General features: G+C 41.6%; 1 protein-coding gene across 3 annotated transcripts in view; it reads right to left on the reverse strand.

Moving 5' to 3' along the window:
• Positions 1-319: 319 nt before the first annotated feature.
• Positions 320-14,522, reverse strand: part of mthfsd (methenyltetrahydrofolate synthetase domain containing) — a 31,508-nt gene continuing 17,305 nt past the window's right edge. For all 3 annotated transcript variants that reach the window (XM_078401761.1, XM_078401762.1, XM_078401764.1), the window contains exons 5-8: positions 11,472-11,562; positions 9,428-9,540; positions 4,095-4,220; positions 320-1,474 (exon numbers count right to left, since the gene is read on the reverse strand). In XM_078401761.1, the coding sequence (XP_078257887.1) occupies positions 923-1,474; positions 4,095-4,220; positions 9,428-9,540; positions 11,472-11,562 (882 nt within the window). In that variant the 3' untranslated portion in view covers positions 320-922. The remainder of the gene's footprint in view (positions 1,475-4,094; positions 4,221-9,427; positions 9,541-11,471; positions 11,563-14,522) is intronic.

The following is a 14,522-nucleotide window of genomic DNA, read 5'->3' on the forward strand; positions in this document are numbered from 1 at the left end:
AGACACAAAAAGCTGGAGTAACTCAGTGGGACAGACAGCATCTCTGGAGAGAAGGAATGGGTGACGTTTCGAGTCGAGACCCTTCTTCAGGTCTCACCTCGAAACGTCACCCATTCCTTCTCTCCAGCAATGCTGCCTGTCCCTCTGAGTTACTCCAGCTTTTTGTGTCTATCTTCGGTTTCAACCAGCATCTGCAGTTCTTTCATACACAATACTTTATAAAGACCAACAAGGGGAAAAGGATGAAAAAATACAAAGCCTGTTGAATTATTTTATATGATGTTTCTATGAAAGAGGATCGTAAGGTCAGAAACCGCATTCTTCGGGGATAGAGAGTATTACAGATATTATTTCTACATGTTAGAATTTAGAATGGCACCTTGTTTGTTCAGATCAAGAATTCTTATTGCTTGATTGATTGAATTAATTGAAAGATACAATATGGAAACAGGCCCTTTGCCACTGATTCCCCAATGACCATCAATCACCCTAGTTCTATGTTATCTCACTTTCACATCCATTCCCGACACACGAGGGACAATTGGCAGAGGCCCATTAACCTACAAATCTGCACGTCTTGTGGCTGTGGGAAGAAACCGGGGCACTTGGAAGAAACTTAAGTGGTCAAATGGAAAATATGCAAACTCCACACAGACAGGACCCGAGGTCAGGATCGAGCGCGGGTCTCTGGCGCTGCGAGGTAGCTGTTCTACCAGCTGCGCCACCATGCCGCCCATTTATTCTATTGACTATTTGTGAATTGAAAATGTCCCCTGACGTTTTTACACCTGTTTGAATTATTTTCCAACAAGGCAATACAAGCAATGACAATAAGCTGATTTCACTTTAATTAGACATCTGATTAAGAAACGTTATTTTTGTTTTGCATTTAAAATTTTATATGAACATTTGTATTATGTGATCAGGTTAAAGACTGTCTATTCACACGTGCATTTGTTTGACTTCTAAATCTGTTGTCACCTTGGTGTTTGGCAAATTCAACTCTAATTATACTCCCACTTACACTTAACCCTGCCAGTGAAGTTACAGCTGCTTCTGCAGTTATTTCATCTTTATAGTCAAGGAAAGCACGGTGTTGGGCCCCTTGCCAATTCAGACGCAGTGGAGCTACATTGCGATCTCTCAAAATATTCTTCAATTCACTGACTCTCAGGCTTGGAGGTATGTTACCCATGTAAACTGCAGTAACTCTACTTGTGGCATTAGACTGGGCTTTTGAGTCACATTCTGCTTCTTCTTCACACTTATCACAACTCCCAGTCTTTTCAAATGGATCATTTTTCAGCCGTGTTGCGTTTGCACTTTTCCTGGGCATCCTTTCACCAGATAACTTCTGCAGTTCTTTTTCTTCAATACATCTCTCATCCTTCAGCGTGACATCCTTGCCCTCTTGCTTTTCTCTGGAGTAAAAGGTTTTGAGGATTGGAATTTTTTGCATCATCTCCAAATCCACCTGTCCCGAACAGAAAAGGAAAAACGGTGATTACAGGATATTTAAAGTGAGCACAATTTGCTCTTTGCTTCACATAAATGTAACTTTGTGCTTCAGGTTTACACAATCAAAGGCTTGTCCCACCCTGGCCATTCTTTCTTCTCCCTGCTCTCGTCCAGCAGAAAGTACAGAAGCTTGAAAGCATGCAACCACCATTCTCAGGAACAGCTTCATCCCCTGTAATATCAGTCTTCTGAACAGTCCTTCCATAGGCCAGGGTACTGTCCCATTCACCTGCCCCATTACAGACATTCTATTTATGGAACAGATCCGCTACAATGCTGAGAACTATATTATGCATCCATTTACTTGACAATGATACAAGACTAGCCCCGGGAGTTCATAATACTGCTGACTCCGTTTGCTTTTGTCCCAGGTGGGACAAGCCAAATCTGTGACTCCGCTGCAAATTTGGGATCGTCCAACTGTTGAGCACTGCCTGTTGTGTGACTCCAAATTATTTTGCAGCTGGAACTGCAAGTATCACGGGTTAAAACTTGTTTAAGTCAATTGTTTGGTACTTTTCAACCCAATTATTAATCTATGGAGTTTGCAGAGAAACATCTATGCTTGTTGATTGAAATAACACAGCATTCTTTTCCCATACTGTATAGCCAGCATTAATCCCTCATTTCAACACTGCCAAGGCACAATGAAACCAGCCATCCATGTCATAATCACACAGCACAGAAACAGACCATTCAACTTACCAAGTCTATGTTGACTATCGTGCCAATCTATACTAAACCCACCTGGTCAGTAGCCATCAATGCCTTGGCCACGGAAGGTTTTCCCTCAGATCCCCACCGAGGTCTCTTACCCCTTACCCTAAAGCCAGGTCCTCTCATTTTTACACCTTGTTCCTGTCTCACATCTTCCGTCTTTTCATCTCAGGCCTTTGTCGAAATGTCTGTCTATTAAAAAGTCCTCCTCACCTGTATTAACCTAATACCTGCCAGTCATTGTCATGCCCCTGCTCTCTTCCAGCTTTCTTACACCCCCCCCCCCCACCTACAATCAGTCCGAAGAAGTGTCCCGACCCGAAACTTCACCTATCCATGTTCTCCAGAGATGTTGCCTGACCTGCTGAGTTACTCCAGCACTTTGTGCCCTCTTGTTTTAAGTACTTCCACCATGAGGTAAGGTTTTCTGCTGTCTATCCAATCTATGCCCCTCTTCTATCAAATATCCCCTAAGCCTTCTCCACTCCAATGTATACAAACTTAGCCTATCCAGTCTCTCATAACCAGCTCCATCACAGGCAAAATTGCAGAATATTTCAAGCATACCTCCTTTGCACCCTTCCCAGTGTAAACACATCCTTTCTCCAGTGTGATGACCAGAACTGCACATGGTGCTCGAGCAGTGGCCCAACTAAAGTTTTCTATTTTTGTGTTTAGCTTGACACTAATGTTCAGGTAGTTTTAAGCTGCAGCAGGAAGTTGTGCTGGATTATCCAAAATAATTATCTTTGTATCACTTACATTTAGTTAAGGTTGCTTGTAGACATTATTTGTCCATTGGATATAGGAACCAGAGTTGGCCTTTCGGTGCCTACTATCTGCTTTCCTGTTCAGCAAGATCTATCCTCATGTTCGCTTTCCCAATGTCTCCCTATAACATTACCTCAGGAGAGTTTTATTCTGAAAATTCACTCTATTAATGCAGAGTGCAATAATGTTGCAATGATACAGCCCACTAAAGTGGGGGGAGTGTGGACTGGAATACCTGGTGACTGGACAGGAACATGGAAATGTATACTTTACTTTTGACTGTAGAGATACAGCATGGAAACAGACCCTTCGGCCCACTGAGTCCACGCCAACCAAAGATACTAGAGGAGCCAGATGAGCCACTCCATCAAAATCGCCTATACTTAAGTGTAGTACGCAAATGAGCGAAACGTCTGCCATTTTAGTAAGCAAAACACGCCGTTCACTATGCATCTCGCAATATAATCAATGTTTTGGGGGAACAGTATGTGTGATGATACCATAAAAATGCAGAATATATCTCATCTATCAATTCACAGATTTTTGTTATTTTTCTTTTTTAATGTTTCTGCAAGTTTCTGCCTACTAAAATGGCACCATGACGTACTACGGTCTTTAGGGTTGAGTAGTCTATCTTGCTCTGCTCTATTATTTTTGACACCAACTGGCAATCACCCCGTACACTAGCACTACCCTACACACTAGAGACAATTTACAATTTTTACCAAAGCCAATTAACCAGCAAACCTGTACGTCTTTGGATAACCCATGCGGTCACAGGGAGGACGTGCAAACTCCGTGCAGACAGTACCCGTAGTCAGGATCGAGCCTGAGTCTTGGTGCTGTGAGGCAGTAGCTCTACCGCTGCGTACATTGGAGAAACTTGGGAAGTTGTTAGAGACAGAATGAAGGTGACATCACTCCTCTTAACAGGCTAATTACAAATTGGTTCAACTTGTAAATAAATGACAAATACAGGGATTTGTACATGGTGCAGAAAGACCATACTCTTTCTGAATGGGGAGGAAACTATTTTGGCAGAAGAAGAGAAAAAGGAACTGTGTAGAAAATGAATGAAGTTTGCAAACCTTTGACCATATAATTCCTTGAGGTTTGGGACGTTTGCAATTGGTCGTGATCACTTGAGTAGGTGTAAGGATGTAGTCGACAATTAGATCATGGTTGTCCATCAACTCTTCTGGGATGTCAAGCAACTAGAAAAACAGAAGCATTGAAATTGTTGAAAGTTCTTCGCAAACTTTGCCTGAAAATTTGCAGAATGTTCGATAGATGCTACCAAGTGTTTCGCATCTTATGTCACTTGTTCTACAGTGCCAAACTTGCTGCTGTTGGCTTTTAGTCTGTATAACTGGGGGGGAAAAACACCTTCTGGCACCTTCTCCGAACCAGGGAAATGCAGTGTAACTGATGCCAAATGGCACCTTTAGCAATGAATGAATTAGAGGAAATGTTTAAGGATCCTTCTGCAAAGCAGCCTTATCCTCGTGTAAATATACATGCAGGTGTTTATTTTTTCAAAAACTTATTTAGAAATTAAACCCATGTTTAAATGTTTACCTTGCCAATGATTGGCTTCCTGGCTGGGGCTGTTACTCTTGCACCATCTTCCCATGCGAAGCAGTGAAGCATACCACTTAATTCTGAGAGCCGCTGGGTTTTCCCTTCCATTAAGAGGCATCTCCCCAAATCACTAAGATGCTCATAGATGCTTTTTATGTGCAAACACTAAAGCAACTGGAGGGAATAAATGGAATGGTCAAACTAGATCTTCTGATTTTTTTTTCTCTCTGTCTGAATTCAAACTATGACCATTTTCAGTTCCATTGGCTTTCATATGACGACAGTTCAAGGTAAAAAGCACTTCTACCACCTGGTCAGATTCAGTTTCTTTACTCATTTTTGGTATGGGAATATCATTGGCAAGGCCAGCATTTACTGCTCACCCCTAAATACCCATGAGAAGATGTTTTGGGGGCAAACTTGAACCTTTGAACCTCTTCGGATGAAGATACTTCACCCACAGTTTGCAGGAGTAAGAGAGTAATTCTGAGGGACCATGTGCTGCCTGAATGAAAATACCATGGAATCAATTAAAAAACAATTTTGGGCAGCGCGGTGGTGCAGTTGGTAGAGCTGCAGCCACACAGCACCACAGACCCAGATTGAATCCTGACATTGGATGCTGTCCGTGTGGAGTTTACATGTTCTCCTTATGACCAGCGTAGGTTTCCTCTAGGTGCTTCATTTTCCTCCCACATCCCAAATACGTGCAGGTTTGTAGGTTAATTGACCTCTGTAAATTGCCCCTAGTGTCGGGAGTGGATCAGAAACAGGTGTGAAAGGGTAATCGATGGGTGGGCCGAAGGGCTGCATCACTCCAAAGACGTACAGGTATGTAGGTTAATTGGCTGGGTAAATGTAAAAATTGTCCCTAGTGGGTGTAGGATAGTGTTAATGTACGGGGATCGCTGGGCGGCACGGACTTGGTGGGCCGAAAAGGCTTGTTTCCGGCTGTATATATATGATATATGATATATCTCTAAATTAAACAGTGATGTTCCTCCAAGTCAGGATGGTGTGCAACTTGGCAGAGTTGGGGGAAATTCTGCAGTTGTCCCTGCATACCTGCTACCACCAGCACAATGGTGGAATCAGATTTGAAAAGTGCTGTAAAAAATTTTACATTGTTCAGGGCCAGAGGAATCGCCTTTAACTTTTTCTCGTGCTGACCTGATTCCTCACAAGTAGACCATATTGGCCCATAGGAAGTCCGGATCGGCATAGTGGCACAGCGGTAGAGTTGCTGCCTTACAGTGCCAGAGACCTGGGTTCAATCCTGACTATGGGTGCCGTCAGCATGGAGTTTGTACGTTCTCTCTGTGACTCCAGGTGCTCCAGTTTCCTCCCTCACTCCAAAGGTGTGCAAGTTTGTAGGTTAATTGGCTTCGGTGAAATTGTAAATTGGCCCTGGTGTGTAGGATAGTGCTAGTGTACGGGGTGATCGCTGGTCGGCGCGGGCTCTGTGGGCCAAAGGGCCTGTTTCTGCCTGGCATCTCTAAAGTTTAAAGTTTAAAATAAAGTCATAGTCTAGGGTATGGGAATCAAGAACCAGAGGACATAGATTTAAGGTGAGAGGGGAAAGAATTGATAGGAATCTTACGAGCAACTTTTTCACTGTGGGTGGTGGGTATGTGGAATGAGCTGTCAGATGAGGTAGTTGAGGCAGGTACCATAACAACATTTAAATGACATTTGGATAAGTACATGGATAGGAAATGTTTAAAGGGGTATGGGCCAAATGTGGGTGAATGGGGCTAGCTTAAATAGGACATCTTTGTTGGCATGGATGAATTAGGCTGTCTTTTCAAGTATCCTACTGTACACTGCATCCATGTGTGTATCTTATCGATGCTGTCCAATCCCACTGAACTCTAAAATGAACATAACAAGAGGAGTTGAGTATAGGAGCAAAGAGGTCCTTCAGCAGTTGTACAGGACCCTGGTGAGACCATGCCTGGAGTATTGTGTGCGGTTTTGGTCTCCTAATTTGAGGAAGGACATTCTTGCTATTGAGGGAGTGCAGCGTAGGTTCACGAGGTTAATTCCCGAGATGGCGGGATGTCATTTGATGCAAGAATGGAGCGACTGGGCTTGTATTCACTGAAATTTAGAAGGATGAGAGGGGATCTTATAGAAACATATAAAATTAGTAAGGGATTGGACACGCTAGATGCAGGAAACATGTTCCCGATGTTGGGGGAGTCCAGAACCAGGGGCCACAGTTTAAGAATAAGGGGTAGGCCGTTTAGAACTGAGATGAGGCAAAACTTTTTCACACAGAGTTGTGAATTTGTGGAATTCTCTGCCTCAGAAGGTAGTGGAGACCAATTCACTAGATGCATTCAAAAGAGTTAGATAGAGCTCTTAGGGCTTGCAGAATCAAGGGGTATGGGGAGAAGGCAGGAACGGGGTACTGATTGTGGATGATCAGCCATGATCACATTGAATGGCGGTGCTGGCTCGAAGGGCCGAATGGCCTACTCCTGCACCTATTGCCTATGGATCTATGGATCTATGTATCTATGTACTGTATCTAAGAGTAATTGCATTAAAGCAATCTGGATTATTAGAACAACAAGCACACTTTATTTAACATATTGGAGGGTTAAAACTACTGTGGGTTGAATAGTGTAACGATATTCAGCCCCTCGTTCAGGTTATTGGCTCATGGAGAGATCTGTTAAATTAGATCCCCTCCCATGCCCCTAAAAAGATTTGAAATTTTCAACTATATATCTCATAGTTATAGTCATACAGTGTGGAAACAGGACCTTCGGCCCAACTTGCCCACACTGACCAACATGTCCCATTTACACTAGATAGACACAAAAAGCCTACACATTTTGCTGCTTCATTTACACAAGTCCCACTTTCCTGCATTTAGCCCATATCCATCTAAAACCTGTCCTATCCATGTACCTGTCTAATTGAATCTTAAACATCACGATAGTCCCTCCCTGTCACAACTAACTCCACCGGCAGCTTGTTCCATACACCCACCACCCTTTGTGTGAAAAAGCAGCCCCTCAGATTCCCATTAAATCTTTCCCCCTTCACTTTCATCTGATTACATTTCTAAAGTGCTTCCATTTGTGTATTTTGATTATGGATTTTCCTTCCGATGGAAACATTTTATCATTTGCTTAATTAAAACTCTTCTTAATTTTTTTATGCTTCTATCAAATTTCTCCTTAACATCTGAAATCCTTCAGCATTTAAATTAGCCATTGTCATGAAATCATTCAGCCCTTGTAATGGAACTTGGATTTTAATTTTCTTTTCTGAACCTTGTGACCAGATCCTGTGATATTAAAATATAGATTTTGAAATGAAAGACATTACTAATAGAAAATGTCACCAAATGCCAGAAATGCATAGGTGGTTGATCAACAACTAAAACAGGCAGGTTAATGTTCTGTGTTGCATTTCAGTAGAACAGAATGTCCTGCTATCCACTCACAGTATTTTCAGTTTTTATTTCAAATTTCACCATTTGTGGTTTTCTTTTTCCTCTGCAGAAGCTCATATTTATTTTTCCAAGTTGAAAAGAAAATATTCTATTGATGGCCTCAGTCACAACACCGTTTACAGCACTGCCCATTTGCAAATGTCGATTCACACAGTAGTCCAAGTTGGATTGGGTGCCAATTGATGGAATATTTCGGTTTGACACATTGGGGAAAACTGCACCATATACATTTAAAGTGTACAAAAGCAGGAATGGGCTGGATGCTTTTTGAAAAGGGTATTGAGGGTCTGGAAAGCATTGCTGGTTCATGTGGTGGCTTCTAACTCTCTGCATGCCTTTTAGAGGAAGCTGGAGGAGTGTTTGGCTGGGCAATGTATTGCGTCATGTTGAAGGTGAATGGATTAACAGTTAAGGCACATTTGGTCAATGAGATCTCCTGGACTGCTTTCAATAGCGTGAGGGGTCATGCAGACATTTCCCAGATTCCACCCCCGACTCCCCCTTTATTAGCTCTGGTTCTCTTTGCTGGTTTCAGGTCTTTCCCAGGAGATTATATGGCTGTGGGTGTGAAATGGAAGCATCCAGGAATGAGTGCAAGGCACTTGATGAAGCAGCAGCCATTATTTTACTGCCATTTTCATATGATTCATATATTTAAGATCCTTCTGTTCAATTACAGATTATGGGATTAGTATTAATGATATGGTTCGCCTTATTAACTTTAAACTTTACTTTAGACTTTAGAGATACAGGGCAGAAACATGCTCTTCAGCTACCGAGTCCGCGCTGACCAGCGATCACCCCGTACATTGACATTACCCTACATACTAGGGACAATTTACAAATGTACCAAAGTCAAATAACCTCCAAAAATGTAAGGCAGCAGTTCTACCGTTATGCCACTTTGCCGCCCACAATTTTTTTAATACCTATTATACCCAATGTAAATAGGTGGCACAGTGGCACAAGGGTGGCACAGCTGGTAGAACTGCTGCCTCAAAGCGTCAAAGACCTGGGATCCATCCTGACTTTGGGTGTTGACTGTGTGGAATTTCCAATTGTGACCACGTGGATTTCCTCTGGGTGCTCCGGTTTCATCCCACATCTGAAAGACGTGTGGGGTTGGCAGGTTAATTGGCCTCTGTAAATTGTCCCTGGTGTGTAGGGAGTGTATGAGAAAGTGGGCTGACATAGAACTAGTGAGAATGGGCAATTAGTGGTCAACGTGGACTCGGTGGACCACAGGGCCTGTTTCATGCTGTATCTCTAAAACCAAAACTAAATGCATTTGACCTTTTTTTTCAACAGAACTAAACAACATAATGCCTTGATATTTCACCTCACATTCTCTTATAGTTAAGTTTAACAAACCTGGCAGTCATGGACTGTAGTAACGACAACAGTATTCTCATCGATGTTCCCCAATGATACCATCATGGCATATTCCAAGTCAGCAAATCCCTCTCCTTTTCCAATTCTCCAGCCTTGAGATTAAATGAAAACTGCATGTTAAGAATATTCCAAATAAAGGAAAATAGATGGACAATGCTGCAGGCCTATACATTACTATACATATTAGAAGCAAGAAGTCAAAGGTGTGGTACTTCCTTTACAGAACACATACAAAATTAGTTAAAAATGGCAGTTATTTATTTACAAACTTTGGCTCCATATGTAGGTGCCAGGCTTTAGCTTTCAATTCTATAAACATGAACTCAATTAAATTCTATCATTTGCTTGCTTCTTCACATCAACCAATTCATAAAGGACCACTGAAGATGAAGGCATTGTTGTTATTGGCCATCACCCTATCTACCTCAGTGGCCGCTTTTGGGAATCTGGGAACTTAAGCAGCAAGGTCCCTGAACCGCCACAGGCCTGTTCATCATCATTCCTTAGTGTTCTACTATTTACTGAATGTGTCTGAACCATATTTGCCTTCACAAAATACATCACCTCAAACTTGTTGGGATTATATTTCATCAGCCAATGCTCTGCCCAATCTTCCATCTGACAACTTTCCTTGCTTTCTACAACACCACCAATTTGCATGTCATCCACAAACTGACTGATAATTTCTTCTGGAGACACAAGGAACTGCAGTTGCTGGTTTACAAAAGAAGACACAAAGTGCTGGAGTCACTCGGTGGGTCATTCAGGATCTCCGGAGAACATAGATAGGTGGAGTTTTGGATCGGGACCCTTCTGCAGACTGTTCTCCACCTATCCATGTTCTCTTGAGATGCTGACTGACCTGCTGAGTTACTCCAGCACTTTGTCTTTTTTTAATCTTTCCTCCTACTTGACTTAAGGCATTCCTTAAGTTCTCACAATTAAATAAGACTTGCATTATGAGGAAAAATTTGAGTAAATTGGATCCATGCTCTGGAGTTTGCAAGGATGAGGTTGACCACATTGAACCATGCAAGATTCTGAAGGAGCCAGATTGACTAGATATTCGAAGGATGTTTCCATATTAAGGAAATCTAGAAATAGTAAGTAAACTCTCAAGATAAACTATCTACCTGCCATTTAAATGAAACATAAATGGAAATCATTGGAATTCCTTCATTCCAGAGAATTTTGGATACTAAACCAATGAGTCTGTCCAAGTTTGACAAACATTTTGGTGAAATCAAAGATTATTAGGTTCAAGCAGAAGAGCAAAATAGAGGCCACAATTTCACTGAATGTCACAATAAGCTTGAGGAGCTATATAGCCTAGATAGCCTATACTACTCCACAATTTCTTCAATGCTTACATTCAAGTGACCCTATTCCCATCTGCTAAGAAGACCAACCTGTAGAATTAATTGCTCCCCTGATTGCTGCATGACTACGTTTCTCTGTTTCTTCAAAACTCTTCATAAAACCAACCCCTTTCACCGACTTTGATCATCTCTACTAATACTTCTTTCTATGGTTCAGTGCTAAGTTTAGACTTTGTCTTAGAGTCATGGGGTCATACAGCAGGGTAACAGGGCCTTCGGCCCAACTTGCCATGCCGACCAAGATTCCCCATCTTCGCCATTTCCACCTGCCCATATCCCTCTAAACCTTTCCTATCCACTTGCCTGTCCAAATGTCTTTTAAATGTTGTTATAGTACCTGCCTCAACTACCTCCTCTGGCCGTTCCATATACCCACCATGCTCTATGTGAAACAAATTCCCCTCCAGTTCCTATTAAATCTTTTTGCCTTAAAATTACATCCCCTGGTTCTTGACTCACCTACTGTGTCTTCATTGAGGTAATTTCTCAATGAAGTTCGTTGATGTATTTTGTTATGTTAGTTAAACAAATAAATGCTAAATAAATGCAATTTATTGATACTAAAAATCTTTATCGGTGTCAAACTGCAACATAACTCTGAAAAATTGCAAGTGTATATTTTAAATTTACATTCTAAAAGTTACCGTTCTTAGATACAGCCACGGAACCCACCACAACCAGGTCTATGTGAACCTTTGCATCAAGCCGTACAGGTACACTGAAATCCTTCACTCCCTGGAGAATAGGAAATATATAATACAGATGAGATTGCTTACTAACTATCAAAATACGAACAGAAAAGTAGCTTTTACATCATGTCCTGGTTTTATCTAAAGCATGTTATCCACAGTGACTACATTTCAAAAATACTTCAATAGCAAAAAACTGAAGAGTCTGGAAATCTCAAATATAAACAGGAAATGCTGCAGGTCGGGCAACTTGCCCGTAGAGAGGAAATGTCAATGTCAAAGGCTGTTAACTTTCTCTGCTTAAATGATGAATGTTCCTTATTGGGTGTAGAGAACCTCATGGTCTCCTGGGGTTATGAAAATCACTTCATAGAAATCCAAGATTTTCATACTTAAAGAAAAGGAACTTATCATAACAACTTCAAAAGATACTATTTTACAAAATTACCTTTTAGTTTATTTAGTCAGAAGTGTTCCTTTCTTTTCCATCATTCCTTCAGGTAGAGATACACCAGGGAATCCTACATAAGAAAAAATCTACTTGCAAAATTCCTCAATGGTGGAATGAACTTGCTATTATTTTTTTTCTCACCATATGGAATTGAATATTGAATGCAGCACAGGGACAGGCCATTCAGCCTACAATGCCCATGCCAAGCATGATGCTAAGTTAAACTAATTTCCTCTGTACATGTGATCCATATCCCTCCATTCCTTGCATATCTCTGTGCCCATTTAATAGCCTCTTAAATGGCACTATCATGTCTACCTCCACTGCCACCCCCGGCAGTACGTTCCAGGCACCCATTGCCCTCTGTGTAAAAAATACTTGTCCAGTGCATTTCCTATCAGCTTTCAACCTCTGACCTTAAAGCTGTGCCCTCTAGTCCTTGACATTTTAACCCTGGGGAAAAAAGATTCTGACTGTCTACCCTTTGTATACCTCTCATAATTTTACAATCTTCTAACATATCTCACCTCAGCCTCAGCCACTCCAGAGAAAACAATCCAAGTTTGTCCAACATCTCCTTATAGCTAATACTCCCAATCAAGACAGCATCCTGGTAAACATCTTCTGTAAAAATGGTACTTGGTTCAAAACTTAGAGTGTGCTTATTCAAACTAGGGTCAGAAAGTAGAATTACTCCAAGTTGCTTCATCTGCCCATGGCTGGTATGAAAATACCAAGATATCATCTTCCATAGGCTGAGGAACAACTATTCCTAAGTAAGTAAGTGCATGTATGGACAATAGATAATAAATTAATTACAGAGAATTTACAGCAGAGAAGCACATAAACTGTTATTTGCTAGTGTTTATATACCATGCTCCCCCCTCCTACTAATTAGGTCAACATATTGTCATATGACTTTTTATATTTATATATTTGCATCGTTTCCCCATTAGTACATTTATGTTGTTCATTTCCAATCCTTTTGGTAACTCTATCAGTGTGTATTCAGCTTCTGGATGTTTCTCTTACATTTTCAGCTTGAATTCTTATCATGAACTTATGGCTCTATTTTTCACAGAGAACATAGATAATACAACAGTAGAGCACAATGACCGGCCCTTCAGCCCACAATATTTGTGTCAAACATGATGCCTGGGAACTGATCACATCTGCCACCACCACCCCTGGCAATGCATTCCAGGCCTCCACGACTCTGTGAAAAACTTTCCCCGCACATTTCCATTAAACTTTCCCCCTCTCACCTTATAGCTGAATTCTCTAGTATTAGACATTTTCACCATGGGAAAAAGGTTTATGCCTCTCACGGTGTTATACACATCTATCAGATCTCCCCTCAACCCCAGACGTTCCAGACAGAAAAGTGGACCATCTTGTTGGAAATAATGGCCTAGGAAATTGAACTGCTCCCTGAATAGCCGTTTTGGTCTTCAGACTTTCACAACACACTTTTTTTATAAGTTCGACATCTCATGTTGTTGAGCATGTAATTAAAAATTTGGCATCTAAGTCCAGGAGCAAGACAGGGTGAGTAATTGGGTTCTGATCGGAGGGAACAACTATAGAGATGAACAGTTTCCATGTGTGTGGGGAAAGAATGCGGTGTGACGTTTGGAAGTTCTGTGCACACAGGGATTCAGGGGCGAGATGAATTGGTGTTTATTTACCATGGGAAGGTGTATCCTCCCAAAGTAAGTGAAGGACTTTTCCAAGGTGGTTCCAGCCTGGAATATATTTTTTCTTTAGGATGGAGGTAAGCACTGTGTAAATACTGGGTGTGATCTATCATAGTTTTCTACACAAATGTGACCACAGGCAAGATCAAGCTTGTCACGTTTAGTGAGATTTTCTGTCAACTGCCAGTTGCAAATTGCAGCAAAGTTGGGAGAGGACTGAGTGAGTGCACCTTGATGCCCTACAGGGAAGAAAAATATCGCAAATGATCAAAAGAGGAAGCAGGAGGGTGAATACTAATGACGATAAGCAGGTCACCTATCCAATGGTTCAATGGTACTTCATTGTTACATTTACCTACGTACAGTGAAATTCCTTTTTTTTGCATACCGTTCAGTAAAAATGTTACTTTATTAGGCCCTATCATGGTAAAGTACAAAAGTATAAGAACAGTAGATGGAATGGAATGGGATATTTTATTATCACATGTGACAAGGCACAGTGAAAATCTTTGCTTGCCAAGGTATGCAAATAATGGCCACCTACGGCGCTGACAAAGTTACAAAGTACGCCAGCTCCACCTTTGTTCTACCCCCCCCCCCCACTCCCCCATAGCGGTCCCCCTACACCAGGTCCCCATTCTCCATTGTTCTTCTCCCTCACCCTCCCCTCCCTCACGGCGGTCCCCCCACGTCGGATACTCCATTGTTCTTCCCCCTCCCTCACGGCTGGTTTCACTCAGAACACAAGAGTCGGCACATTTCCACCTTGCCACCTTGTACCTTCAAATTCAGAATTGTTAAAAATGTTAACATCTTAACTTGCCTGCAGAGGCCAGGAAAATATGTTTTTCATGCCAA

The sequence above is a fragment of the Rhinoraja longicauda genome, chromosome 6 (genome assembly GCF_053455715.1).
Source record: "Rhinoraja longicauda isolate Sanriku21f chromosome 6, sRhiLon1.1, whole genome shotgun sequence".
Taxonomy (NCBI): Eukaryota; Metazoa; Chordata; class Chondrichthyes; order Rajiformes; family Arhynchobatidae; genus Rhinoraja; species Rhinoraja longicauda.